We start from the raw sequence: 27692 nt of genomic DNA on the forward strand, positions 1-27692 counted from the left end.
TTGACCTCAGCATTTTATTTTTTACTGAGGATAGTACAAAGTACGTTGTCTCCAATTCTCCTCCTTTAGCTGGGTTTAGGAATAACATTCTGTGTAAATAGCATTTGTTCCAACATGCTCATACGGATGGGAATTGGATTTTCCACTTTGTCTCGGCAGGATGAACATCCAGGTACATATGACTTCATCCTGTTGATTTGTTGATAAAACTTCCCCGCCTGGTGGGAGTATCCTTAACTTCTTAAGTTTTCAGACCTGTTTGGTCCTCTAGGCTTCCTTTTTCTACCTGTTAAGTGGCTTCTCAGCTGGACGGAGCTCGTGATAATTCTCTGCGCGTGGCTGCTCTCTGCTTGATATGTCTGTATTGCCTAGTATGTAGCAACTGTGGTGAAACTGGTCAAGTGTACCAAAGAAAACGTTCTTCAAGTGGTTATGAAGATGATTTGTCGATGCTTTATCTCCAGAACCTCAATCAGTTGCAACGAGAGAGTGATCCGACTCTCAACTACGATCGATCCTCACTGAATGCTAATTAGATACTACAAAGAGTAAATAAAATACCAAACCAGTAGCTTTTAAAGTTTTACTTAAATTATATTCACTAGGTAAGTTAATAAAATTACAGTACAAAAAATATATATTCGTATTGTATGTAGAAATCTTAATTCGAATAATAATAATTTAATGCGTAAAAAACGAAACTTAATAGGACGAAAAGGTTATTTACAGTGAAAAATATAAACACAATTATACAAATAGAGATTTATATACATTTAAAACAATGAACATAGAATTGGGATATACTCTTAATTCAACGCAGACATTTACATTGCTCTTTTATTTCAGTTTCATATTCTCGTATCCCTCCTACGACTCTAGAAAGTACAGAACGTAATGGCTTCGAACTGAAAGAAATCCATTGATCCAAAGTTATACTTCGAATATGATTAAACGTTTGTCCATTTCAGGTTAGTTTTTGTGTGCTTTCTTGAAGTTTTGCATCTTATAGTAAACTTAACGTCGTATACTTACAACAAAAAGAAATGTTACTGGATTGCTTCTCTGAACTTTTCTTTTAGTAACGAAAACAATTTCCTTAATTCGAATCTAAATAGTGTGAAGTATAAAATACAGAACAAAAACGAACTGATGGTTTCCTATCTTCGGAGAATGTACATGCGTTTTGTATAAATTAGAGTTAAGAATGTAGCTTAAGAGTAGTCATTACGTCTAGATTCCTACGCACTAAGCAATCTAAAACAAAACGTTGGGAAGAATTCTATTCGAGTCAAATAAATTTAAGATGCTCAACAAGGTCATCTTATCGTCCTATGTATATGCTAATACACTTACACACACATAAACTCTATATTCGGTTTGTGCCGAGTAGTTTGTATGTAGAAGATAGTAAAGACGTTTATTGCGTTTTCATAAAAATGCACTGATTTCGTGTAAATGTTGTGCTTATTGTGAAGTAGTTCGGTTACATCTACTGGAGTGCAGAATAGAACATGAACGCTCAAGTTGGTTTTGAGTTCACGAAACTTTGCTTTTAGTTTGTGTTTATGACTGTTTCGGTCCTTTTCGAACTGTGCTAATGCGGCAAAAGACCACTCTCCGCTTCCAATCTAACATTAAATATTGTACTGTAAATATTACACCTAACTATGTTTTCAGCTTTAACATCGCGTTCCGAAGATTGTACATTGCTTTTCGTTTAAATGGAATGGGCACTTTTAATACATTTACTGCGATGCAACTCTAACGCTGAATGCACATTTTGTTTTCGTGCGGAAGATAGTGAAAACCATATAATACCGTCGATGATTGTCTTTGCCAGTCATAAACATCAAAATACAAACAAGATATTGCCTTATGGCGCGAATTAAGCGCATTTCAATTTCAACTTTGCAAAATAAATACTTGCTTCGCAAGAGATAACATCTAAGAAAGTAATTAGAGAGGAAGTATGAACTGGGAACGGAAATAAGACGGGTATTTCCCATCTCTAGTTATAAATATTTCATTTACTTGGCATTTGCAACAACAAAACATTTTACGAATATAAAAGTGAATGGAATGTAATTGACACTAGTTTTTCAATTGGTGTTTTATCTCGATAGAATTGATAGTTTCTATCAGTTTTATTTCAATCATGCTTTGAAAAATAAGAACACAAATTCAGGTTCCGAAACGGAATTGGAGACGCTGGCAGCATGGACTTGAGCACTTTACAAAACACTATATTATAGTAAATATAATCAAAGTTAATGAAAATAAATTAATTCATTGATTTCATCAAAAATCTTAAACGTAAACTTGATTGAAACACTAAATAATCGTTGGTTTGTGAAACATCAAAGGGTGCCGATGTTGGCAGTAAGTAATCGTAAAGATAATGCTCTCGCTTCCGTCAATGCTGTCAGCGGGAAATTTTCTCATTCTTTAGAAAAGAAAGGTATTCATAATTTCTTAAAACGAAACATGAAATCCGAGAAAGCTGAGATTTTTGGCTCACTAAAAATACTACCCTTTTGCATCACTTATGCAATCTCATACTTAACAGTGATGAGGAGCCCTCTTCAGCCACGTTAGCTAGCCTACGAAAAATCGTTGATACTGTTGTTGTTGTAGTATTTGTTGCTGCTGATGATGTCGCATAACATTCAGATAATTATCTTCTCCGATCGGAGCCATCTGACTCCCATATTTCGTCTGCAGAAGTAGTTGTTGTTTGTGCTTATGATGTATCTCCTCCAACTCAAATGCAGCTTGAAGAAGTTCTTGACAAACCGGGTCATCCTTATATTTAGTTTCAAGTGATATTCTATGGCTTATTATAAGTGTATGGAGACGTTGTAAGTCACGTGAAGGATCTAGAGCGGTTGCTAACTCCATTTGGAAGGGTTTATTCGAGACCTGCCGACAACCGGGCGCATTGCCATCACTCGATTCGCAACAACTCCACATGCCATTGATATAGGCGCACGGATGAAAACATTCCAACCGTTGAGCGTTACTTTGGCAGATTTTGCTGAGGAGATCGAACCATTCTTTCTCTTCAACACAGTTCGTTGTTTGTACGTATAAGGTGTGGTCCTTGCGGATGATCTGGAATAGAAGATACAGAGCTATTACATTAACGGAACACTATATTAGCTTGAATATATTAAAATCTTATCAATAAAATATTTATTTCTCAGATAGACATTGTGCGTATATGTGGCTTCGGTAGCAATTATCAACTTAGTAACTAGCTTTCTATCGAACCACATGGGAATTACTGATGAAGCTCTCGCTTGATACTTAAGATAGTTTTCAATCCTTTTAATTTATTAATCCATTATATTGAGTCTTCGAAGTGTTAAATAGATCGGAAGTTTGTGACTTCCGCTTTATTTTTTATCCCCTGGTAGCCTTACAAAATGAGATTCTCAATTTTATTCTATATCATCATCAACGATGCAACAACTGGTATCCGGTATAAGCCTGCCTTAGTAAGGGACTCCAGACACCCCGGTTTTACGCCGAGGTCCATCAATTCGATAACCCTAAAAGCTGTCTGCCGTCCTGGCCTACGCCATTGCTCCATCTCTGACGGTCGTTGTATAGCTCATAGATTTCGTCGTTATCGTTCATCCTCATGTAGGGAGCCAAAAATTCCGCGGAGGATTCTTCTCTCGAACGCGGCCAAGAGTTCGCAATTTTTCTTGCTAAGAGCCCAGGTCTCCGAGGAATACATAAGGACTGGCAAGATCATAGTCTTGTACAGTAAGAGCTTTGATCTTATGGTGAGACGTTTCGAGCGAAACAATTTTTGAAAGCTGAAATAGGCCCTTTTGGCATCCAATAACCGTGCACGGATTTCATCATCATAGCTGTTATCGGTTATGATTTTGGACCCTAGATAGGAGAAATGTTCAACGGTCTCAAAGTTGTCCTATGTTTGTTGTTTTCATTTGATCAGTGCGATTCGATGTTGTTCGTTCTTTGTGCTTTGGTGCTGGCGTTGCCACCATATACTTCGTCTTGCCTTCATTAATGTACTGCCCAAGATCTCGCGCCGCCTGCTCCATATGGATGAAGGTAGACTGCACATCTCGGGTTGTTCTTCCCATAATTTCAATATCGCTAGCGTAAGCCAGTAGTTGGGTGAACTTGTCTTTTGCATTGACATCTGCAACGCGAATCACTCTCTTCAGGGCATCCACTTGTCTTAGACCGTTGTTGATGTTGAATGGTCTCGAGAGTGGTCCTGCTGCTTTTATCTGGCTTCGCCACATAGATTGGCCAGGGTCAGCTTAGTTAGTTTGGGTATGGACCAATGATGTTCTGCGCGTATGGGGCTATCCGGCCTAGCAAGATAGCGCAAAATATCTTCTAGTTGGTAGTCAGCAACGGGGTACCTCTATAATTGCTGCACTGCGTGATATCCCCCTTTTTAAGGTTTTGTGCAAAAAGGGGATATAAATCTTTTACACCAAATATAGTCAGTTCCAAACTGCTTATATTTTTGATATCGGGCGGAACATAGGAGAGTGAAGGCTTAAAATGTGAGCCCCCCTCAATCTCAGAAACTGTCCTATCCACAATGCATCTATATAAAATCTAAGCCTCGAAATAGATCCCATTCCGACATCTGCTCAAATAAAGTTAATAATAGCATATTACCATGAAGGCGAGTCTCCCGCGCCTAAAAACGGGACAAATTGTACCAACTGGTCCTCCAGGTTGGGGGTTGGGTAGGGCTGACAACCCTACACGGAAAACAACCGTTACGAAGCCACAACAGGAGCCTCGGATAGGACGGATATTAAAACGACGGACCCGGCAACGACAAAGGAACAACGATTTGCGCATTTTCTCATGGAACGTGCGCTCCCTGTACAGAGATGAAGCTGATAAGCAGCTAGCCGATACCCTGTCCCAATACAGGGCTGATGTAACTGCGTTGCAAGAGATGCGATGGACAGGGACCGGTTTCCTGGAGAAGAGCCACTACACCATATATTATAGCGGCCATCCAGTAAGCCATGTGCTCGGAGTAGGTTTCTTAGTCAGCCAAAAAATGAAACCTGCTGTTATCGGCTTTGAAAGTATAAGCGAACGGCTATGCACTCTGCGCTTGCGAGGCAAGTTTAGAAATATAAGCCTCATAAACGTTCACGCCCCTACAGAGGAGACTGCAGAGTCGGAGAAGGATACCTTCTACGAGGCAGTAGAAAGAACCCTCGAAGCCTGTCCCAGATATGATATCAAAATCATACTTGGGGATTTTAACAGCCAAGTAGGGAAGGAGCCCGTATTCAGGCGATACGTTGGCTCCCATAGCTTACACGAAAAAACAAATGATAACGGACTGCGGACTATTCAATTAGCAGGGTCACACGAAATGGTTGTTGGAAGTACCTGGTTTGCGCGGAAAGCGGTCCACAAACATACGTGGGCCTCTCCAGACGGGACCACTTTCAACCAAATTGACCACGTGTTGATCGAACGCCGCCACCTCTCAGCCTTGATGAATGTCAGAACATATAGGGGGGCCAATATAGACTCAGATCACTATCTCGTTGGCATGGTGCTCCGAGCTCGAATAACAATACCACCTAGAATCCCCTCTGACAATCAGGTGAGAGTGAACACTGAAGCCATCCACAACACAACCCTCCGCGACACCTATAAGAGGGAAATGGATGCCGCAATAACCGCAGTCAATAGAGGACCTGGAGATGAAGCATCAACTAATGATCTTCACAACCACCTGAAGAACGTTATCATGGATACGGCCACAAATATACTTGGCCCCAGCCGCAAAAGGAGTCGGAACGGCTGGTTTGACGATGAATGTAAGCTAGCAACGGAACGGAAGAATGCCGCATACCGAGTAATGTTGCATTCTCAAAGAACGCGGGCACGCGCAGAGACTTATCACGAACTCCGTCGAGTGGAGAAGCGACTTCACAGACGGAAGAAGGAAGCCTGGCAGAACCAACAAGTCTATGAACTAGAAAAGTACAGGGAGCAACCGCACCAGGCGCAGTTTTACCAACAAGTCAGCAGGATGAAGCCTTACACACCTCGATGCTCATCCTGCCGAGACAAAAAGGGAAATCTGATTTCCGACAGAATGGGCATATTAGAGCGATGGGTTGAGTACTTTGATGAACTACTGAACAACCAGAACATCGGCGAGTTGGAGGTCCCGCCAACTGAAGACGACGGACAAATACTGCCACCACCAAGTTTAGGAGAAACAGTCCGTGCAATTCATCGGCTAAAAAATCATAAGTCGCCAGGAGCCGATGGAATTACAGCCGAATTGGTTAAATATGGAGGCGACCAGTTACACCAAGTGGTTCATCAACTTGTGCTCAAGGTATGGGACAGCGAATCAATGCCTGACGATTGGCAGCGAGGCATAATCTGTCTCATACATAAAAAGGGAGATATCACACAGTGCAGCAATTATAGAGGTATCACGTTGCTGAGTACCATCTATAAGATATTCTCCACTATCTTGCTAGGCCGGATAGCCCCATACGCCCAGAACATCATTGGCCCATACCAAAGAGGCTTCACTCCAGGCAAATCAGCAACAGATCAGATTTTCTCTCTGCGGCAGGCGATGGAAAAACTGTTGGAATATGGACAACAGTTGCACCATCTGTTCATCGACTTTAAAGCCGCCTATGATAGCATAGCCAGGGTAAAACTGTACACGGCCATGAGGGAATTCGGTATCCCGACGAAATTAATAAGACTGACTAGGCTGACCCTGACCAATGTGCGAGGCCAGATAAAAGCAGCAGGATCACTCTCAAGACCATTCGACATCAACAACGGTCTACGACAAGGGGATGCGCTATCATGCGTCCTCTTTAACCTGGCCCTCGAGAAGGTGATCCGTGATGCTGAAGTGAATGCAAGAGGTACGATCCTCTTCAAGTCCACCCAACTACTGGCCTATGCTGACGATATCGACATCATGGGAAGAACCACCCGAGACGTTCAAACTGCCTTCATCCAGATCGAGCAGGCGGCGCGAGATCTTGGGCTGCACATCAATGAAGGCAAGACAAAATACATGGTGGCAACGTCAGCACCGAAGACGAATCAACCAACAACATCAAACCGCACTGGTCAAACACAAACACGAACAAGAATAAGGATAGGAGAATACAACTTTGAGACCGTTGACAATTTCTCCTATCTAGGGTCGAAAATCACAACCGATAACAACTACGATGATGAAATCCGCGCACGGTTGTTGTCAGCCAACAGAGCCTACTTCAGCTTACAAAGACTGTTCCGCTCGAAACGTCTCACCATAGGGTCAAAGCTCTTACTGTACAAGACTATGATCTTGCCAGTCCTCATGTATTCCTCGGAAACTTGGGTTCTTAGCAAGAAAAATTGCGAACTCTTGGCCGCGTTCGAGAGAAGAATCCTCCGAAGAATTTTTGGCCCCCTACATGAGGATGGACGATTCCGTAGCCTACACAATGACGAAATCTATGAGCGATACCATGACCGTCCGGTTGTGGATAAAATCCGGCTCAATAGGTTACGGTGGGCGGGTCACTTAATCCGTATGGATGAAGATGATCCCACCCGGAAAGTCTATAAGGGCAATATCTATGGTAGGAAAAGAAGACGAGGCAGACCCTGCCTAAGATGGAGCGATGGCGTGGGCCAGGACGCCAGACAGCTTTTAGGGATATCGAATTGGTGGACCTCGGCGCAAAACCGGGATGTCTTTAGTTCCTTATTAAGGCAGGCCTAGACCGGATACCGGTTGTTGCGCCGTTGATGATGATGATGATGATGATTACCATATTACAGAAATTTGTTCGGAAACCCTCCTTAAGTTCATATTAGTGATAAGATAGGACATCATTTTAGATAAATAAATCGAATTATTGTTAACAAAGTTATAGATGGTCAAATTCTGCTATTTCACGTTAATTTTTTGCATTCTAAGAAGTGTATGACGTCACCATCAAATGAATTAATTTGAGCGGCGGGTCACAAGGGAGCATCTTAATTTTCTTTTATAGCTTGTTTTAGTTATTTGTATATCAGTGCAAAAGCGAGCAAATTATTCCAAGGCTGATTTTTGCAATATTTTGCCCTCAAGTGGAAAAATATTGCTACGAAAGAAAAATTACTTTTAAAGTTTCGTTAGTTTTGGATAATGCATTAAGCCGTCCTGTGCATATATCTAATATTCGATCTAACGTACAACTTTTTCCCCAAAATACTACGTTCCCTTTGCAGCCAATGAAGCAGGGGATTATATTTATCTACCGCTTATCTTTTCAATGTTACATTATACGATCAGCGTTAAAGGATAGTACACATCTCAGAGGAAGTTTGCAGATACGGCACAGCAATCCACAGCAAATACATGGATAAAACACGCTGATTTAACATATACTACCAAATCTTACCCTAATCTCCACACTAGTAACCCTTGAACAATGCAAAGCAACAGGTCTGAAAGGGATTACTGCGTGCTCTGTGCGCCGCAAAACACAGGTGAACCGATTGCTCTCCCAATTTGCGGCTCTGCAATAGGCTGGCAATCTGTTCACAATTACCATTGCCTTAGAACTTGCAATTGCGTTTCTGATCGGGTCGGTAATACAACGACGACTACGGTAATGTAAAACCGAGAACAGGTTCGGAACCTGAAACATGCGCTTCACGCTCAGAACTGGCGTTCTTAGAATACTCATTGAACTAATCGAAAAGTACACGATATATGTCTTGGCGGTCTAAGAAAGAAAATTATTAAACAATGAGGTATTTAATTATCGAACGCTCACTATTTTTAAAAGCGGAAAAAAGTCGGGCACACTAGAATGGCATCATCTATAAGAATTTCGACCAAAACAGACCAGTTCAATCAATGAAAGAATTCCTTTGGCTAATTAACGTATATTTTCCAACGGCGATAAAAGATGGGTTCTATAGTCGCATTGAGTCAGTGTTTTATCCATTGCTCCCGAATGACGCCATGATAGTAGTCAGCAACTTCTACGTAAGGGTCGGAAAAGGACCGGGCCACCACGGAGCTACTGGTGAGCATAGTCTCCACAATATGATCATACAAGCAGGCCCATAGAATTTACTTCCAGTAGAAACACGACAATTTAATCGATTTGGGCCTCACTAGATGGGACACTGTTTAATCAGATTGACCACGTGCTTCTTGAGACACGAATTGCATCCAACATCCTTGATGTATGCTTATACGGTGAGGCTAATTACGAAAACAACTACTATCTCCTCAGAGCAAGATATCAATACCGAATAGTAGCTATCAGGTTTGATATTGAATAGCTCTGCAGACGGTGAACCCACACGTAGAGGTCGATAGCGTGTGGCATCAGTTCGCAGCTAATACGCTGCAGAAAAACATCGGACACAAACCTCGGCGCAAAAGTAATAAATGAGATGAGAAAAATATCGCATATAAACAATATCAGAAGCAGCTCCTATGAGCCAAACGAGACAAACAGAATTAAGACGTATCGTTGGCAGGATCTGAAGAAAACAGAAACGCAAGCATACAGCGTATTCATAAATGATAGAACCACTGCATTTGTTCGAGCTTTTCTTATAATTACTGTTGGAAACGTTCAATTACCATTAATTTCTGTACTGAAATCCGTGCCTAGATAACGCATATACCCAGAATTTGTTTTTAAATCTGTCAATCGTACCACTTATAGCATTCATTTATTTATTACAAATTATGCGCTTTTTCAAACATTCATAAATGATAAAAACGCTTATCATTTTTAACTTTTATTGGATTTTAAATGTAGAAAGCAACAATAAAACAGAACATTTTAATATTGAATTGGCTTGTCATCGCTCTTGATACCTAAGTTGATATGCGATTAGGCTAGTAACAAGATCTTTGATTAACGCACAACTGCAAATCATGCCAATAACTGGTAAATACCTCTGGACGGTGAAGGCAAACCTTCTTCCAACGGAACTGCCAATCTAATTTTAATGATACGCTATTGTACAAATCGTTCGAGACAATGGCTTATGCGGATGATGTGGTGAAGCGCAAAGGAGCCCTTGGAGAAGATGAAGGAAGCAGGTCCAAAATCAACGAAGGGAAGATCAAAATCATGACATAAGCTAGAAGAGAGACCAATCAGATAAAGCGAGACAGTCGACAGTTTTGTATACTTACATACGTATACATAACTCACAAAGGACAACAACGAAATAGGCGAAATTAACTGGTAATACAACCGTGGGTTGTACCTTCACACGATGAGCTAGCAGCGGCCATTCATATTAAGATTTGAAAGCTCGTATGAACGACAGACGATTACAACTTCCCGCCTTTTCTGGCGACTATGACGTTACGTACCATGGACGAGTTTTCCAGCGCGTTTAAATCTGAATTAAATTTGCAGTGCTTGTGGTTTGAAAACGACCGTTTTTCAGAAACTGTTATTGTAAATTTTGTGACTTTGTTTTAAGGAAATGATTTTTATCATTACCGGAAACAAGGCGGAGTTTATTCATGGGCGCTACTCAAATGCAAGAAGGAAGATAAACGACCATCTGGAAAATGCGGCAACGGATGGGAGAACTGGGTCAACAATGCAGGTTACACGCAGCTTGGTTTTGGTGGTAACTTCGAGGACGCGGTCGTTTGAACGCGAAGAGTGAAGACGAAGACGTTGAGAGGCCAAGGACGCACATCGGACTGTCGCGTTATAGAAGATAAAGAAAATAGACAAACTTTCTTGAAATTATTAGATGCGACTGATGGTGAAGGCAGTTTATGAATTCGAAAATATTGCAAGAAATACAATGTTCTTTGCGCTATCAAAAATTTAAATATGGCTTAGAACGAAATTAAAAGTTATGTTATGTGGAGAGTACAAATGCCTGAAATATTAAGAATTATTTCAATCGGTCGTCGATTCCATTGGGAATGGTTTAAAACTATTCACCTTGGTCATGTGAAAAAACGTAAAGGAGTTAAGGATTTCTCCCTAAGAGATATTTTTATGCAATTATAAGATAATAAACATAAAGCTCAGTCGGAAGTTCACGTTATTATTTCAATTACCGAGGCTAGTCTGTGAATTACGTCAAACAGCTCTAGATATAGATTCAGATGTGGAAACGCGGAAACAATTTCGTATAAATTTGAACTCCTTATAAGAAATTATACCGCGAAAGAAGACAAACAGGAAGCAAAACGACTTCCGAATTATCTTTGTAAAGACAATTCCAGCTGACAATCCCATGCAAGATTTAGAAATCATTATGAATAAGAATATTTCGTTTTATTTTGTTGTTTTCAATATTTAACATGAGAAATTTGCAGAGGAATGAAGTCCCTAATTTCCCGAAACGGTTTCACGTTTTCGTTTTTTTTCCAGAATGCACAAATCGAAGGGTTGCTGTGTTCTGATGTGACATAATTCCCTATAAAAATTACGGGATGCTGCAAACTACTCGATTTAAATAGAAGCATCTTCCAGTTTAATATTTACCCTATTCTGTTTACCTGTTTCGAAGTATATATTGAAATTTAGATAAATTGAATCTTAAAAGTCATGTGTTAGTTATGATTTTCTTCTGGTAAACTTGGCAATTTGACTGAATTATCTCCAGTTGGAATAAATAACCATGACAATGGAAGGTGTGCTGCATTATGACATTTATATATTAGGTAGCATGAATATGAAGAAAAGATCGTACAAATATTGAAATTTCATGGTGAAAACAATGAAAATTCAAATCAAGGTTGGATTGCGAAGAATCCAAGGTTTTTATATATATCAGAATTGGATCAATAAATCATAGACTCATTATTATTCGTATATTTCCTTCAAGAAACGTCATTTACGATTAGGATTCGATGAAAAATTAGATCAAGGCCTTCAATTTGATGATCTTTTTGAACGCGAGTAGTTTATCGTTCATTTGGCTTATATTAGTTGGATATAAATAAAGGGGTGACAGAATTCTCGGTATGATTTGAAAAATGAACCTGAATAAGGTGGGAAAACAGTCGTAAATCATTTTCTATGGATGTAGTGGCTATTTGTAATGAATTTGAATTCGTTTGCATTAATCAGCTCGAAAACCTCTTAATGAGTTAGTTTTCACTACCTTTATTGAATACAATAGCCTTCCGACAAAACATCTTACGTTCATATTATACTTCCGAATTTCACTTTCATTTGTTATTTAACACACCGTACCGTCGCTAGCCATACTGGCCGCGTAACTATATTATATCCATTGAAATAATTTCCACATTTTTTATAAACATAATATTTAGTCAAGTTTTTCACAGCATCTCACTTGATAAATATTGCACTACATACATTTTTTCAGCCTCCTTGCATTGGAAAGCTACACCTACAACCAACATAAAAAAATTGGACGTCATAAACACTCAATGAAGAAAACTTCACTGCGTGGGGGATAATGAAACTAACCGTTATTCATATAAATAATATCAACAGTTTTTTCTAGCTATTTCGGAAGATCCATTGGATAGCTCTGTGTACTCATACAACTAATTTACACATTTCTCACATTATTGTGCTTAAATTGGCCGAAACGGCTAATCTTTTTTATACAAATAATCCAAAGTGTTTTGAAATATATTTTACGTTTACGATACATTTGCATAAATTAGAAATGAACATTTCTTTTTCATTCACCACAAAAGCGTCTGTCTGTGTACCAGACGAAATCGTAACGCGATCAAAACAACTATGAAATAATATTAGCATGTGGTTAAGCGCATAGTTTCGAGTCAACGAGTCGAAGGCGCGATCTTTGGAGCTTACGCTCGCTGATATCGTCGTATCGAATTACAACAATGCAGCGATGAAGCGTTATTATGCAAAAGACTTTTCTACATTTCCAACGAGCATGTCACTGAAAGACACATTTTCTCGCCGGTGACAGACTGCGTGCTCGGCGGTAATCTGATACGTTTTGAATAGTTCCACATTGCGAGAAAGCGTTGCCTTGGGTAGTAATGAGTTTAACGGGTGTATGTAGGCAGGGCATGCCCAACGTGTAAAGATAACGACATGACATAATGAGAGTTGCTGAACGCAATATAATGCAGTAGGAGGTCTGTTTCGAGATAAATCCATTATCTACTAAATCCTAATGTTTTTTAATTAGGCCGGTGTTTCACCAAAAATCGTAGGTTGCACGTTACCAATCACATATTAACGAAACTCATATCTGTATATTATATCTTATTCACACTCACCTGAAAGATGTTTTGCAGCTTGAAACTTTGCTCTTGCGACCTCTCGACTGCCAAAATTTCATACAAAGGAATATCACAGATAGGCCGTTTGCCCTTTGATTTTGCATAGCTTAATGATTGTGTTGTCAATTTAAAATATCTTTGCTTAAAATTCCGTCGTCCAAAGCGTCTCTGTCGATGTGTTCGTTTCGTCATCATCCTGCCAAAAACAAAAAACATTATAAATATTTGGGACTGGGTTAAAAATCTCGAAGTCAATCAGATTATGTTTTTTGTAATGAGTTTATTATAAATGCTCACCACTCCTTTCTGTTAGCATCGGGGAAAAAGAAGAATTAAATCAATCATTTACATATTACTCTTTCTTTGAGAAATTTCAAATTTTTTTAGGACTTAGTAAGATCTAGTCTTAATCCAATGAATGCAAAGAAGCGTCTCTCCAGGAATGAAATCGCAATTAAGCTGGTATTGACATGATAACTATTGCGATTGAATATTTATATGAATAGAAATGAAATTAGGTAGCAATATAAAAATGCGGATCAATGTTAACCTTGTAGGCAAAAGATCTAGATCATCATCAGAGCAAAAACAGATAAGCCGTTCTGCTGTGCGCTACCCAAAACTTCAATAAATACAATGAAATTTTACGTTTACGGTACGTAAATTTATTGGTACACCAGAGAGCATAAATTTTCAAACTAAGACGTGCTCTCAATGTCAGAATAGAATTGAATAAAAAGCAACACTTACCCTTCTTTCAATAATACTGGATCCAGGATAGTCTCCTTACTATTATTCGTTCCAACAGTCGAGATAACTTCTAAGAAATGTTTCACAGCCTCCAAATGTTTCTCCGTGCAGAATTTTTTATATAATTCTTCCATGTACTCTTCTTTGCATGTATGTTGAGCAGATCGCGAACTTACTAAATTTCCAAGCGACTGTATCGTTTTTGAAATAAGCGTAAGTGTCCGCGTAGTTTGGGGATCCTGTTTTGATAGATTGTTGGGAGAGAGTTAATAATAGCGATGACAATGATATGATAAAATGTAAATTGTATTGAAATTTGTATTCAGAATTTAATGAACATGCTTGTGTAGTTATGGGACCGATACTTCAAAGGAGAAACTGAGATGGATATTCTTAGTTTGTGTAGTCAGAATATGAACAGCATATTTCCGATGCATTGTTGACATCTTTATATTAACTTACGTGGAACTAGGGAGAGCCAAACATATGAAAAATTGTGATCCAGCGTAATGAAGCTTAATAAACACTCGTAGATGAAGTAATATTAGCAACGGTAGAAAATTTGGGCTGTGACCGATTTTCGAAATAGTCTGGAGATTTAAATTAGTTTCAATACTGATATCTTTCCCGCGGAGAACAATATTATTCATCTAGAAATTGACAAAACAATCGATTGGCATCTGCGTCAAGTAGTTTCTGCCTATAAACATGGCTACACTGACGAAATATTGTGTAATATATCTGAGATGGGGAAGCATAGATATGGGATTGTCATCTACAAGAAATAGCAGAATAGAATATTTGCTGCCAATTTGCCGGTAGATAGTCCCAAAACTTTACTACTGCACTGAAATATACTAGGCATTGCACTAAATACAAAGTTTCTAAAGTTTGCGAAACATCATTTTGACGAAGCATAATTATTAAGTCTTCTAACTTGGCCAATGAGTAGTGAGAAAAGTGAGGAATTTAAAAACAATCAGTAACAGTGATGACGTTTCTGAATCGACAAAAAATAGCGAATGACATATCGTCGTAACTAAATCAGTAACTATAGAGTTATTCTCCTTTATATAGTCTGCTGATATTGAGCGTGTACATTTTGTACAGTTTTCTATTATATTTTCCTCAACTCTTGAAAAAGACAAATTGTTAGTGACAATGGAGGAAGAAGATAAATTATGGCTGAACTGTTAGAGAGTTTCTACGTATACTATTCCACCATGGAGAGAAGCCGATCTCTGGGTTATATTGTGATTCCTGAGTTTCCACAAGATATTCTTCAGAAACGAGGAAGATCAAATGAACAATTGCGTTTAGCTCCTGGAGAGACAAAAGTCGGAAACTTTTCTTTCCTATTTGATCATTGAGGATGAGAAGTGAGTTCTTTACAAAAATGTTAGATATTGTAGAATAAACTCCTATGCATTCCATAAACAGTTCACTTGGTTTGAGATGGGGAAGAGGAATTGCTAATTTTATATTGACAAAGTGCGTTTGTTGATCATTGAAATCGTCATGTACTTCATTGCAGTAGCAGGACATTGATTTTCCGGTAAAACGGCAAAAGACATTCACAAGATCGACCTAAGGTTTTACGATCACCCCCTTTCCCATTGTCGTATTTTCGTATGCCCCTCAACGGGCATCCTAAAAACCTTCAAAGTAAACGGCCAGCAAAGCCTGGGTATTAGAATCAGAACCATGTAAAGTTTCAATGGCACCAAATTTAATGGTATGAAGTAGCCTAAGAAGAGTATACTTTGTCACCAGTCAATACCATTGAAACCAAGTTACTCTTGTATATCTTTGACAATTTCTCAATTATTGTTAACTCCATTGTCATTGACTCTATTCAGTGAGAGCGGAATACGTTAAGGGAAGAATTTATTGCCTTACGATCCCTCCAAAGCACCAATTTGGTCTTTGGACGCTGGCTTTTATCTCCGTTTTATGATGTGAAAATAAATTCCTATATTTCTTCAATTTGCCATCGGTACATTGCCTTTGGATAGAAACATTAAGGGGAAAATTGTACAGTGGTCTTTGATGGTTGCACTAATGGCGAGAACACGAATACAAATCTGATGAGGGCTTACAAAAGCTTTAGTTGATATTGATTTTAATGAAAGTACAATCACCGCAATAGGAACATTTTCCCGATAATGAATGGAATGAAAGAAAGCTGATCCACTCGCTCAATGAGAAAGCGACAGCAGTAGAGACTGAAACATCTTACTTCACCAGTTTCTATCAACATATACATCATGAAGCCAGACGGTTAGTCGGTAGCGATTAAACTGTATTCGATACCAACATTTTAATAGCTGCTATTCCTCAAGTCAATTTTCCTGCAATACGACCACGGCGATACAAGGAAAGTGTAAACTTGGAATAGCTAACCTCTTCATAGAAAATCCTGACCTCATCCATAACATCTCAGTAATAGTCAATGTGTGTTTACGATGTTTCTAACGAAATCATTATGATAAGAGTGGAGATTTAAAAAAAAATAGTGATCAAGATACATTGTTTTCTAAAATAACCAAAGGATTTAAAAAAATCTCCCATTCACCGCTTAAGTGTTGATGCCACTGAAAAGGTGTATAGGATCTATTCGTAGAAAATAATATATATGAAGTGCGTTCCATAAGTATGTATAACTTGACAAAGGTGATAATCCCATTACAGGTTATGCCGCCGCAGAGGTTATAATAGAAGGAAGATAATCATGCAACGGTGAAAGAACATGAAATGAAACGCACTAATCCAGGGTAGACGACATGTAGGTTGCCATAGAGCCACATGACGTTGGAGTGGAGGGAGGGTGCAAACTTCTCAGAGATTCCAGGAAGCGGGAGGAAAGCGTCAACGATGGCGCGGATACGTGGAAGAGTTTTATGCTAACCGTAGGCAATTTGGTGCAAGTAGGGGAAGTAATGTAAGAAAGGGTTTACTTATTTGTACAAAGATTGAAAGATTAAAAGTTAAGAGAAAAGATATTTTAAATCATTTTCAAAAATGAAAAAAAATTCATTCGAATGAATCATAATTACTTATGGCTGAAGGGATCAAAGAGGTAACGGGAAGTCTTTCAGTAACATAGATTTCAGAGGTTGGTCCCTTACGGTCTGTACTTTAGTAACTTTGACCTTCTTAAAGAAGATGTTTATAATCATAGTAATTTTCGATTTTTTCTTTGGCGGTTATGTTTTGCTAATAAAAATTTGAATTGTTAATACTGAAGTTATGAGTATGGCACGGCTTCGATTTCGGTGTTTCCCTTTAGTTTAAAAGGACCAACTGCAAACTTGAATATGCTATGCTATTTGCAAGCATGAACTTACAGGTTAATTGGCTTCACCCGAGAATTAATTTCAGAATATTTACATACATTAGGAAGTTATAAGAGCAATAGAAAATCCACACAATTGGGTGCTTTCTTGATTCAAAAACAAAGAAATTTTTTGTGGTCAACTATTTTTGCGTGTGATGTATATGTAAAGCCAACCGCTTTGACAAGTCTAATAATGAAATTTGAATCATGACTTCAAGGATCTAAATGAAAATTAGAGCGGTAAGAATTCAATGTTTAATTGGGCAGCCAGTTTCTAGTCAAAACACTGTATTATCGTAGCATTATGATCAAAGATTGAAACAGGAGTAAAGGTGGGTCTATTTGGCTCACAAAATGTTGCAAACGATTTGATTAATATCTTCTGTTGTAGAGAAATATTGCCTTGCTCGCTGTTGTAACTTGTTTTGAATTTTGCCCCATTGACTCATACGATTCTTATGACACCAACGCTTATACAAATTTCAAGATTCACAATTTATTGTACAGAAATTTGATTTTACTGGGGCGCAGAACTAAGGAAACATATTAAGTAATCTTTTTCCAAAAGTATAGAAGGTCAAACGTTATCTACTATCGTCTCTGAATACCTTAACAAAATATTTAAAAATAATAAAATAGACAAAACTTACCAACTTTTCAGTTGTGAGATCAAATAGTTTCGGTCCCAATATTGCTGGTGCAAAGAACCGCAAAAATATAAAACCTGACACCACCGAGTATCGAACCTCCTTATTCATTGGGAAATGTTTCGCTGCACATTCCCTGAGATCGTGAAATATTTGGCATAGAACAGTTGGACAACGTACAGCACTCTTTATGATTGCATTGAACACACGTTCCACATAGTCTTGTAGAGTTGATAGATTCGTACGAATGGCACTCTTATCTGTTACACGAGTTGGATCAATTTCACATGGTTTCCGCTCAGAAAATATCAGCTCGAGAACTGGACGCAACGTATTATGTAAATAATGAAGACCCGATAAACGCATCGCTTCGTCCATCATTTTCGAGACGAGAGTGTTACCACGAAAAATAGTGGTTGGATCGGTTAAATGTGATATTTCGTGATCGGCAAGAACTTTTATAATGGGTCCAATGAGGTTTTTAAAGGTAAACAGTCGAACAAGGGGCTGAGCAACATCTGCTTTGTTTTGAACAACTTCGCCTAGGATATACACGCTGCTAGACATTGTCGGCCTGTGATAAATACTTTCGATGAGTAGGTGCATTAGCCGATCATAGGTGGCGAGAGGAAAGACGTGGTCAGCAGTATAAAATAGATTAAGACGCAGAGATCCAATGGAATTATCACAGCTTAGACGGGTGCCGGGTGGTGTGGCGCAAGACCGATTCGGCCTCGAGTGACTCGTTCGCGGTTGTAGGTAATACCATGCGTCCGGCTGTACAGCGTTCTGCTGTTGCTGACCTCGCATCGGTAACTTTATTTCACCCAAAAACACATTCTCACCCATGACGGATGTGTCATGCCACATACTTATCACCACCTGATTCAAATCGGCACCGCCACAAGGATGGATTCTGTAGGTGTGATTTGAATCCTGCTTACATTCATTGTCTATAACTAAGTCGAAATAAAAACTCTCGTCAAACTTTGGGTTGTCGGTTTTCTTTCGGACTTTTGTTCGTTTCGTAATCTTTTTATTGTTCGTGTATTCTGCCACAATAGTAACAAAGGGATCACAGGTTCCATTCTTTTTCGCAAGATCAGAGCATTCCGGCACCCTAATCTTCACATGTGTAGGCGTCCTCCTTTTCGTCTGCGACTGCCATGATCCTAACAAATCACCTCTACTACTTATGCTACTTCGATTCTCATCGAAACTCAGCCATTCATCGTTATCGTTCTTTTTCTGGCATTCAAACGAGGTGAGGACGTGAATTATTCCCTGCACTTCCGAGTCAGCATCGACAGGTCTCAGTGAGAACCAATGATCCTTGTGGTTGTATGTGTGCAGTTCTTCACGTCGGATTGCCACCTTGCCGATTGGCTTGTCTTGTTTCAAATGGCGATCTCCGTCCCACACGTAGACAGATAGATATCGAAATTTCCGTGGAATATCAAAAGTATACTCCTCGCCAATGAATGTATTTGATGTTCGTTCGATTGCGGGCGTCCTACAGATCTCCTCTTGGTCCAATGCAATTGTAACGAAGACATTCCGAACTCCAGCGTTGCCACCTGTGCTACTGTTACGTCCAGCTAGGTTTTTCGCTTCACCTGTTAACGAAAAATAATTCGAACTGTTAGCATTATTAAGAAAACAAATATTTCATTTCTTGCTTGGTGTTTCCGGTAGTGCAGGTTGGACGATGTTTCTAAAAATCTATAGAATTTCCATTTGCTTTTGCTTCGTTCTTCAATGCTTCTACGAAGTAGCTACCAAAAATGGCAACTGGGGTAAACCATTTTAAATGCCCGGAAGAAGTACATCTGCATCAATGGACAAAGAAAAACATATGCCTTTGGGTAATTTTTGCGGGGAAGTAAATACAGCTTCTCGAAACTTTTGTATATATTCCAGTTTTTCAATAGCAGTAACATTTTCACATCCGTTCGCAATTGATAACATGCTTCGCTGCTGCTTTCACTCTATTGATTCATTATTCCGCCTCTTCAGCCACGCAGCCCATACACAAGATGCTCCATGCTCAATTGGAAATCGGAATCACCACCATTGGAACATGAACACTCAAGGAAGGAATTGCATGAATTTTTAATTTTCATTCCCATTCATTGTTTTTCTTTCGAAACACGCGAGAACAAGAAGGGAGCGTTCCATTGGATTTTCATAGAGCTCATATTTCCACATAAGCTCACCTTGAGTGGGTCGTGCACATGTGACGAGTTGCTGTTCACACTCGGTATCTAATTCATAGCGCTGAATACGATAAAATCATGAATGAGATCATGACGCAAAACGACGACAATACCAGCAACGACGGCAATGGCGAGTGGCAAAAAGTAGATATTTGCTGGCGCGATAAAGAAACCATGAATGAAGATTATGAACGAAAATTTGTACAAGGACAGAATGGAGGCAAGAGCTCGAGCACCTGGAATTTTTTAATGGGACTTTTATCTTGGCAGCATATGAGGAATCGCGGTGGTGCCGGCGGTACCAATGAGCGGATGTAACGCAAGCCTGGCTTCTTTATCTGAACATTTATCACACAATTTTAAAATATCTTCATTGAGCAAGCGGAGGTAAATTAGTGGGTTTGGATAATGGAATTGATAAAGGTGGGCAATAAGACTTCAGAAAATCAGCAATTTCCCTCATAAATGTTTTCGTGATTGGAGCGATCACTGCAAGTGTGATTTCGAAGCCAAAGCGGGTTAATCCATAGCAAACGGTGACTTAATGATTGCCTTCGAGCGGAAGTTATGATATCGTTATTGTGACTTTATTGAATTATTACAGGTGTTATCTGATATGTAACAAGCTTATGGCTTATTCAAGTTGTGCAATATAATTTCATTTATTTAATCATTACCGAGAGATACTAGACATTGGTTAAACTGAACTTGCTATAGATAATAAATGTATCTTTCAAGAAGGCATATAGAAAAGTCTTTCTACTGTTAAATATCATTTGAAGACTTTGGCATTCCGTTTTGAATTTTGAAATAAATTATTGGAAGTGGGAAATATAGAAATAGACATTTATTACGAGCACTTTTTAGTGTTCAGACATAGTGAAGGTGAAATATTTCTAATACTAATACAAAGTCTTACTGTTTATACAATTAGACAAGGGTTTTAACCATACTGTAATTGTGTATGTTGTGGTTACAATAATGTCGTTATCAACAACTCCAAAATGAGTTTTCCTTAAATAGGTCTAGATTTTATTTTCCAATACTAGGAAATTTTCCATCCTTTGGTTGAGAAATCGTTGCGATTCATGCAAAAGTTTTAAAGAAGTAACAGTTTCCGTTCAATGTTTCTAAACTTCCCAAATCAACAATTTGCAATATTTGCTTAAATCTTCATTGAAAACAACCATGATCTGACCAAATCAGAAAATTTACAAGTAATTCCAAGGGGAAACTAGTCCGTTGCTCTAATTATTTCTTGCCGTTAGGATGAATACAGAGATGCTAAGAAAATAGCGATAGAGCATTCGAAGTTTTCGCATAAAAACTCATCATCGTATTTCAGGGTAACTGTTAATATAAACAAAATGGGGTGAGTAAAACAAATATCTAATCTACACATACAGAACGCTGGCTTACTTAATTTTACGCAGAAGTTGATGCCCGCTTAGTCACAAAAGTAAGCAGAATTTTTTTCATCTGGAAAATTGCATGGAAAACTGCTTTCGACATCCGGCCCAAATTTTCAAGTCTTCTCACTTCTATGCATGTACATCAGAAGCTATGTAAAATCATATACACACGTAGGTAGGGTTGCCGAAATAATATTTCCTTTTATGTTTGAGGGTGCGAAGATGGAAATTATGAAATTTTTAATCTTCTCCAATTCATCCATTGGGAAATAGCGCGATAATGCTTTTTATATGCTTTAAGTTGCATTGCGGTTGTAAATTATAATGTATTTAGAAGACTGGATGGTAATCATTTGGAAAATAAAGTTTTTGTGCAGTAATCACTTAAAACTATCTTCCGCGTTCATAACGAAAGGGTGAAGGAGGTGAACGTAAATGGGCAGAACAATTAATCCAGTGCTACGCGAAACCTTCGAGTTCTAGCTGAACTCGAAAAATAAAACTTTACTTATATAGACGCTCTTTGAGATAAAACAAGCTGACAGAGTCCATATTTGTTCTGGTGTGACAAGCAACTGCTAATGATCCAAAAGGTCGATTCAGTGTGGTTATCATTGCAGGGTTCAAAATGTGTCTTTTTTTCAAAGATAATCCTATTACTGAAGCCATTTTCTAAAAAAACAGTCGCCATAACAACAATTACAAAAAATGCCGGGATGAGTTTGAGCTTGATATAACTAATATCGGAATTGCTCTTATGGTAGGTCTGCCAAAAATTGTGAGAGAGCGCCTGCCATGTTAAGAGCTTTTTAAAGTTTTGTGTCCCCATACATGCAAAAGGGGGGGTGTAATTTTTTTTTCATTAAATATAGCCATGTGGGGTATCACATGAACGGTCCGGGTTAGTACTTTCCGAAGCCGGTCCTAGTTTTGTGCGGGGTTGAAAGCGATCATTTTTTAACAGACCCATTCTCAGAAACTACCCATCCGAAAAATCTGAAAAAATCGAGGGGCTGCCACTATATGGTGCCTAGGATCCGAAATACCCCACATACTGACATCTGTTCAAATAAAGTTAATAATAGTATATTACTACAATTTTTAGTAATTGGCTGGAGAGATTTTTACCGTATATGGAGATCATCATCATCACCAACGGCGTAACAACCGGTATCCGGTCTAGGCCTGCCTTAATAAGGAACTCCAGACATCCCGGTTTTGCGCTGAGGTCCACAAATTCGATATCCCTAAAAGCTGCCTAGCGTCCCCGTTAACGTTCCATCTGAGGCAGAATGTTCTGCGCTTTCAATTTCTACCATAGATTTTGCCTTATAGACTCTCCAGGCTGAATTATCCTCATCCGGATTAAATGACCCACCCAGCGCAATCTATTGAGTCCGATTTTATCCACAATCAGACCGTCATGACATCGCTCATAAATTTCGTCGTGATATAGATTGAGGAATCGTCCATCCATAACAGGCCAAAAATACTTCTTACAATTCATACATTCACAATTTTTCTTGCTGAGAACCTAAGTCTCTAAGGAACGCATGAGGACTGGCAAGATCATTATCTTGAACAGTTAGAACGTTCGCCCTATGGTGATCCTGCTGCTTTTATCTGGCATTGGTTTGAATTTTCTCATGATCATTTACAATTTTACCCTGACCAGGGTATCATAGGTGCTCTGAGTCGATGAAAAAATGGTGCACTTGATGGCCATATTCTAATAGTTTTTCCATCGCTTGTCGTAGAGACCAACGACAAATGCAAGCATAAAATAATCTCGTTTCCCAACTGGAACAAAGTACTTTAAATATCACATTCTTATCGAAACCTTGTCGTGAAGGAGTGAAGTAACATCATGATTCATGTTATTGTCACATTTAGTCAAAAATTAAAATTAATGATATTTAATTTTTGATTTTAAATGTGGCAACAATATGATGAATCATCAGCCGTTCCGGGGTCTCATAATATACTATAATTATTGATTTAATATTTCTAATTAGTGAATAGATTCTTTTTAAGGTTTTTCATGAAACAAAACCTTATTAGAATCGATTCGGTGTCTGCCTGTCTGTCACACCCGATTTATTCGGAAACGGCTTGACCGATTGTCACGAAAATTGGTAAGAGTGTGTGATCTGTTGTTCCCTTTACATACAGAAAGTGGCGCCATTTTGTGCTAAGTTTAATTGGGGCTCCTCATACATGTGAATGGAGGGTGCAACATTTTTTTTCATAAATGTAGCCGTATGGGGCATTAAATGAAAGGGCTCAATTAATACTTTTTGAAACTGGTTCCATATTTGACATTGGGTGAAACATATGGGAGTGAGGGATGTAATGAATAACATAATACATAATTTGGTCAAGTTTGAGGAAAATCCAACTATTATTAAAAAAGTGATAGGAGGTGAAACTTTGCCACTTGGGTAGTGTCTAATTCAGACAGACATATTTGTACATTAAACCAGCCGTATTTAATATACGTGCTATATATGTATATACGTATGCTTTTGTGCACGAAGTAAATCGGAAATATGGGTACGATCAACTTATATACGTGCATGAGTATGTACAGTACTCGGAAATAGGCAGTTTGTTTGTTTAGGGGGAGCATTATATCTATGTCTGTAATATGCACGTACCTCTTGTAGTTCGGAAAAATATGGAGGAATATGTTAGATTTGTAGCTATATACAGATAGAAAAATATACGTTGAAGTTTCTTACATAAGATGAACAGAAAAGCTTTTTACCCGAAGCACGAGCTTCCGGTAATGCGACTTGTTTAGATAATAGGTAGGAATAGTTTACATAGACAAATACCACTGGTGTAGTTTTCAGGGAAAAGAAGAAATTATATTGAGATGTATTGAAATGTTCAAATCAAACCTCCGTTCATTCCAAACGGAGTAGATAGTCTGCATAGTGATTGAATTCACTTTGCTGCCAAGTCATAATAGTTGCATTTCCACCATGAAAGCAGAACAGTCAAAGTATTTGAGTCAACTGCATATTGGACATGCTCACTTAAGGCAATAGGTGTGAAGCCCAAATCTTAGTCCTTCTAGATTAAAAATAGATTTTATGGAATATTTATTCCTAGAATTGTGGCGTTTAGCTAAACATGTGGCTTACTGAAGACAAGGTATGAATCGAGCAGCAGTTGAAGGTTACGTTACGTGTTATTCAAGAAAGAAAATTTAAATACAAGATTATAAGCAGAAAAAATGATTGACGGGCATGGAGACCAAAACAAGAGGAATGAGATAATAATTCCGAAGTGTTTCAAATAAATTAACTTTTATTCAGTTCAGCAGTGGGGAAAGTTAATCTAAAGTAATGCATAATTCTATTAAAGTTAAAAGCACTCGAACGAATATACCAAATTCCTTATTTAAATTCAAAATCAGTCTTCTGTCATTCGAAATCGAATTGACAACACTTCTCAATTACAAATTGAATTCAAGCCAAAGGAGAAATGCTACGTCATGGCTGCCGGTTGGTCGATCAGTCTGCTGATTCACAACCTACGTGAGCAATTTCAAGCTACAGATATCAAGCGCAAGTACTCAATCTCGAGCAAAACAATTTCACCTGACGAAAATAATGCACGTTCTAAGCTCTCCGCTCGTATGTATGTATACCGTTCATTGTAATATCGTGCAATCGTGCTGAACACTTAGAAAATCTTCCAGATATACATTTTATGGAGGCAGGAAGTGGTCACTCCAATGACATGGCGTTTTACATACGAATGCTCGATCCGCTGACGTGTGAGAGCATGTGGGCAGGAAAAGGAGGACCGGAAATATATATATTCGCAAAGAATCTTCATATATGCATAAGTGAATGATCAGATGTTATTTGTTCTTGTTAGTTTCAAGTGAAAGGAAGTTGGTGTTTTTTTCATGACTACTTGGTAAAGTCCGTGAGTAATAAGGGCAGGATACGATCACAACCCCCTCCATATTCCTTGAAATATAACATGGGATATGAAATGTCTTAATTTATTGCGGGGTGATTACTTCACATTTCGTAGAACTTGGAACAATCTGCTTTTGACAGTCATTTGGAATTTGATGTTTAAAGTTAGAAAACTCCCCCAATCTCATTTTGAACTATTTTTGTCTGTGTTCTAAAGAAATGATGGATGACGGAAATTTCAAAGATTATCTCTGAATTTTCTTGAAGATGTATTCATAAAACGACCAACGTTAACAGTTAACGGAGCTATTACGCTTGTTACTCCCGACTGAAAAAATAGAAATACAAAAGAACTTTATTTGTTTTAAGATAATTCAGTTGATGACAAGTTTGCTGAATAAAATATTATTCTGAACTTCGATCTGCCTGAAATTACAATCAATTGTTCAAGCTCGATTTCTCATTTGAACTATTTGAAAACCACTCTTGCACATTAAGTATTCAGAGTTCGTATTCTATGTTAAGAGTGTCATATGCAAAAAGCCTTGCTACCGCATTGTTCACGATTGTATTCATGCCAATACGAAAAACTTACGATATTCATTGAAATTTTATCTCTGCACCGCTCCCGGTCGTTGTCGGGTGAGCACATGAATGTATCCAATAATTTGTGACTACCTGCACGTATAGACGTATTTTTGTAGCATCGGTGAAAAAATATGATTAATATTCGTAATGGTTGAGTTCAATCGAGCTATTGTAATGTCATGAGTATATTGTTTCTGAGCAGAAGACGTTTCACAATGGGTAATTGATATTCGATTGAATTCTGTTGTTCTAAGGAGGGTATTTGCGCTCAAAATATGGACGAAGGCGGACGTCTCCAGGGTCACTAGAGTCAGTGGTTATGGCAGTTCATACAGACATTTCTAGAATTTTATGAGCTAATGCGTCGGTGAAAAGTAAGTTGCCATGACAAGTAGACTCGGTTCATTATCGTAAGGAAACTCCATATATATATCATATAAGTATTGTATTTGCGAGCGAAAATGAACCCTAACTAAGAAACTAAATTATTGTTTCGAGTATTTTTACTCTATATTTGCCTTCACAATTAAATATTTAATAAATCGCTATCATCCTTTAATTATTTGCCCTTTACACTATAGAGAGAAGATGACAACTTCGCGTGGACTACGAGATCAATTTTTGAGAAGTAATTGTGGCAGAGCTTATTCCTAGAAAATATACAAGTATAATTCCACTTCCTTTACATCAATTCCAGAAATACAGTTCCTCAAGCGCAAATATACGAACAGGTTTAAATTATGTTGTCATTTCACGAGTTTAGAGGACGATCTTCTTTGAAAAATTAATAAAATCTTAAGCGTGCCAGACTGCCAGTTTAGGGGAGAGTAAGTTGAAGTGAATTTGATAACGACAGAGAAAAAATATTTTAATGAGTCATCAACTTTTTATTTATCGAAAATTCCAGGCATACTCGGATGTTGTACCTTCAAAGTTTGTTACAATAAACAATTGCAGTAATATCTCGACTTATGACATTAATTGGTTCCAAGAAAATGGGAATTAGTGGAAAAAATTTAATTGTAAGTAGAAGCAAAATGTACGGTTTTTTTCTCATAGAATGACCATGTGTGGAGTATTTAATGAAAGGGCCTAACTAGTATATGTACCCCTTGGTGGGGTATAGCGCGTCAACCACACCTATGCGCAATCCCTAGTAGTTACTTGAAATGCGCTTCAGCTCTCCCACGACTTCCCGAGATGCTCGCACTCGTCCTTTACTGTTCTACGCCAAGTGCTCTTGGGTCTCTAAGCCATCTAGAGAGGCATCAGTGCCTTTTCAGCCTTCTTTGAAGCATTTGTAGCACTCAAAAACTTATTTTCTCCCCCTTAGTAAACTGACCAAAATTACAGCCAATGTGCCAATGTGTCCTTTGATCATTTATTGGCAAACACAATAATACAATCTGCTGGGAATTCGTTAGCAGGAATACTTTTATAAGAGAGGCAATTAGCGTATTGATATTTTATGAATATCGCTCATTTTTAAAATTAGACTAATTTTTAATCGTTT

General features: G+C 38.3%; 1 protein-coding gene and 1 long non-coding RNA gene across 3 annotated transcripts in view; one reads left to right on the plus strand and one right to left on the minus strand.

Moving 5' to 3' along the window:
• Positions 1-569: 569 nt before the first annotated feature.
• LOC119647889 (GTPase-activating protein) overlaps positions 570-27692 on the minus strand; it is a 39239-nt gene continuing 12116 nt past the window's right edge. The window contains exons 2-6 of one of the 2 annotated variants that reach the window (XM_038049189.1): positions 18029-19641; positions 14042-14280; positions 13589-13597; positions 13289-13487; positions 570-3111 (exon numbers count right to left, since the gene is read on the minus strand). In XM_038049189.1, the coding sequence (XP_037905117.1) occupies positions 2596-3111; positions 13289-13487; positions 13589-13597; positions 14042-14280; positions 18029-19641 (2576 nt within the window). In that variant the 3' untranslated portion in view covers positions 570-2595. The remainder of the gene's footprint in view (positions 3112-13288; positions 13488-13588; positions 13598-14041; positions 14281-18028; positions 19642-27692) is intronic. The other variant, XM_038049190.1, reaches the window with a different exon arrangement.
• On the plus strand, positions 26434-27043 carry LOC119647890. Its single transcript, XR_005248961.1, has 3 exons — positions 26434-26553; positions 26761-26807; positions 26877-27043. It is a non-coding gene; the product is annotated as an uncharacterized LOC119647890 (long non-coding RNA).

Source organism: Hermetia illucens, chromosome 2, assembly GCF_905115235.1.
Source record: "Hermetia illucens chromosome 2, iHerIll2.2.curated.20191125, whole genome shotgun sequence".
Classification (NCBI taxonomy): Eukaryota; Metazoa; Arthropoda; class Insecta; order Diptera; family Stratiomyidae; genus Hermetia; species Hermetia illucens.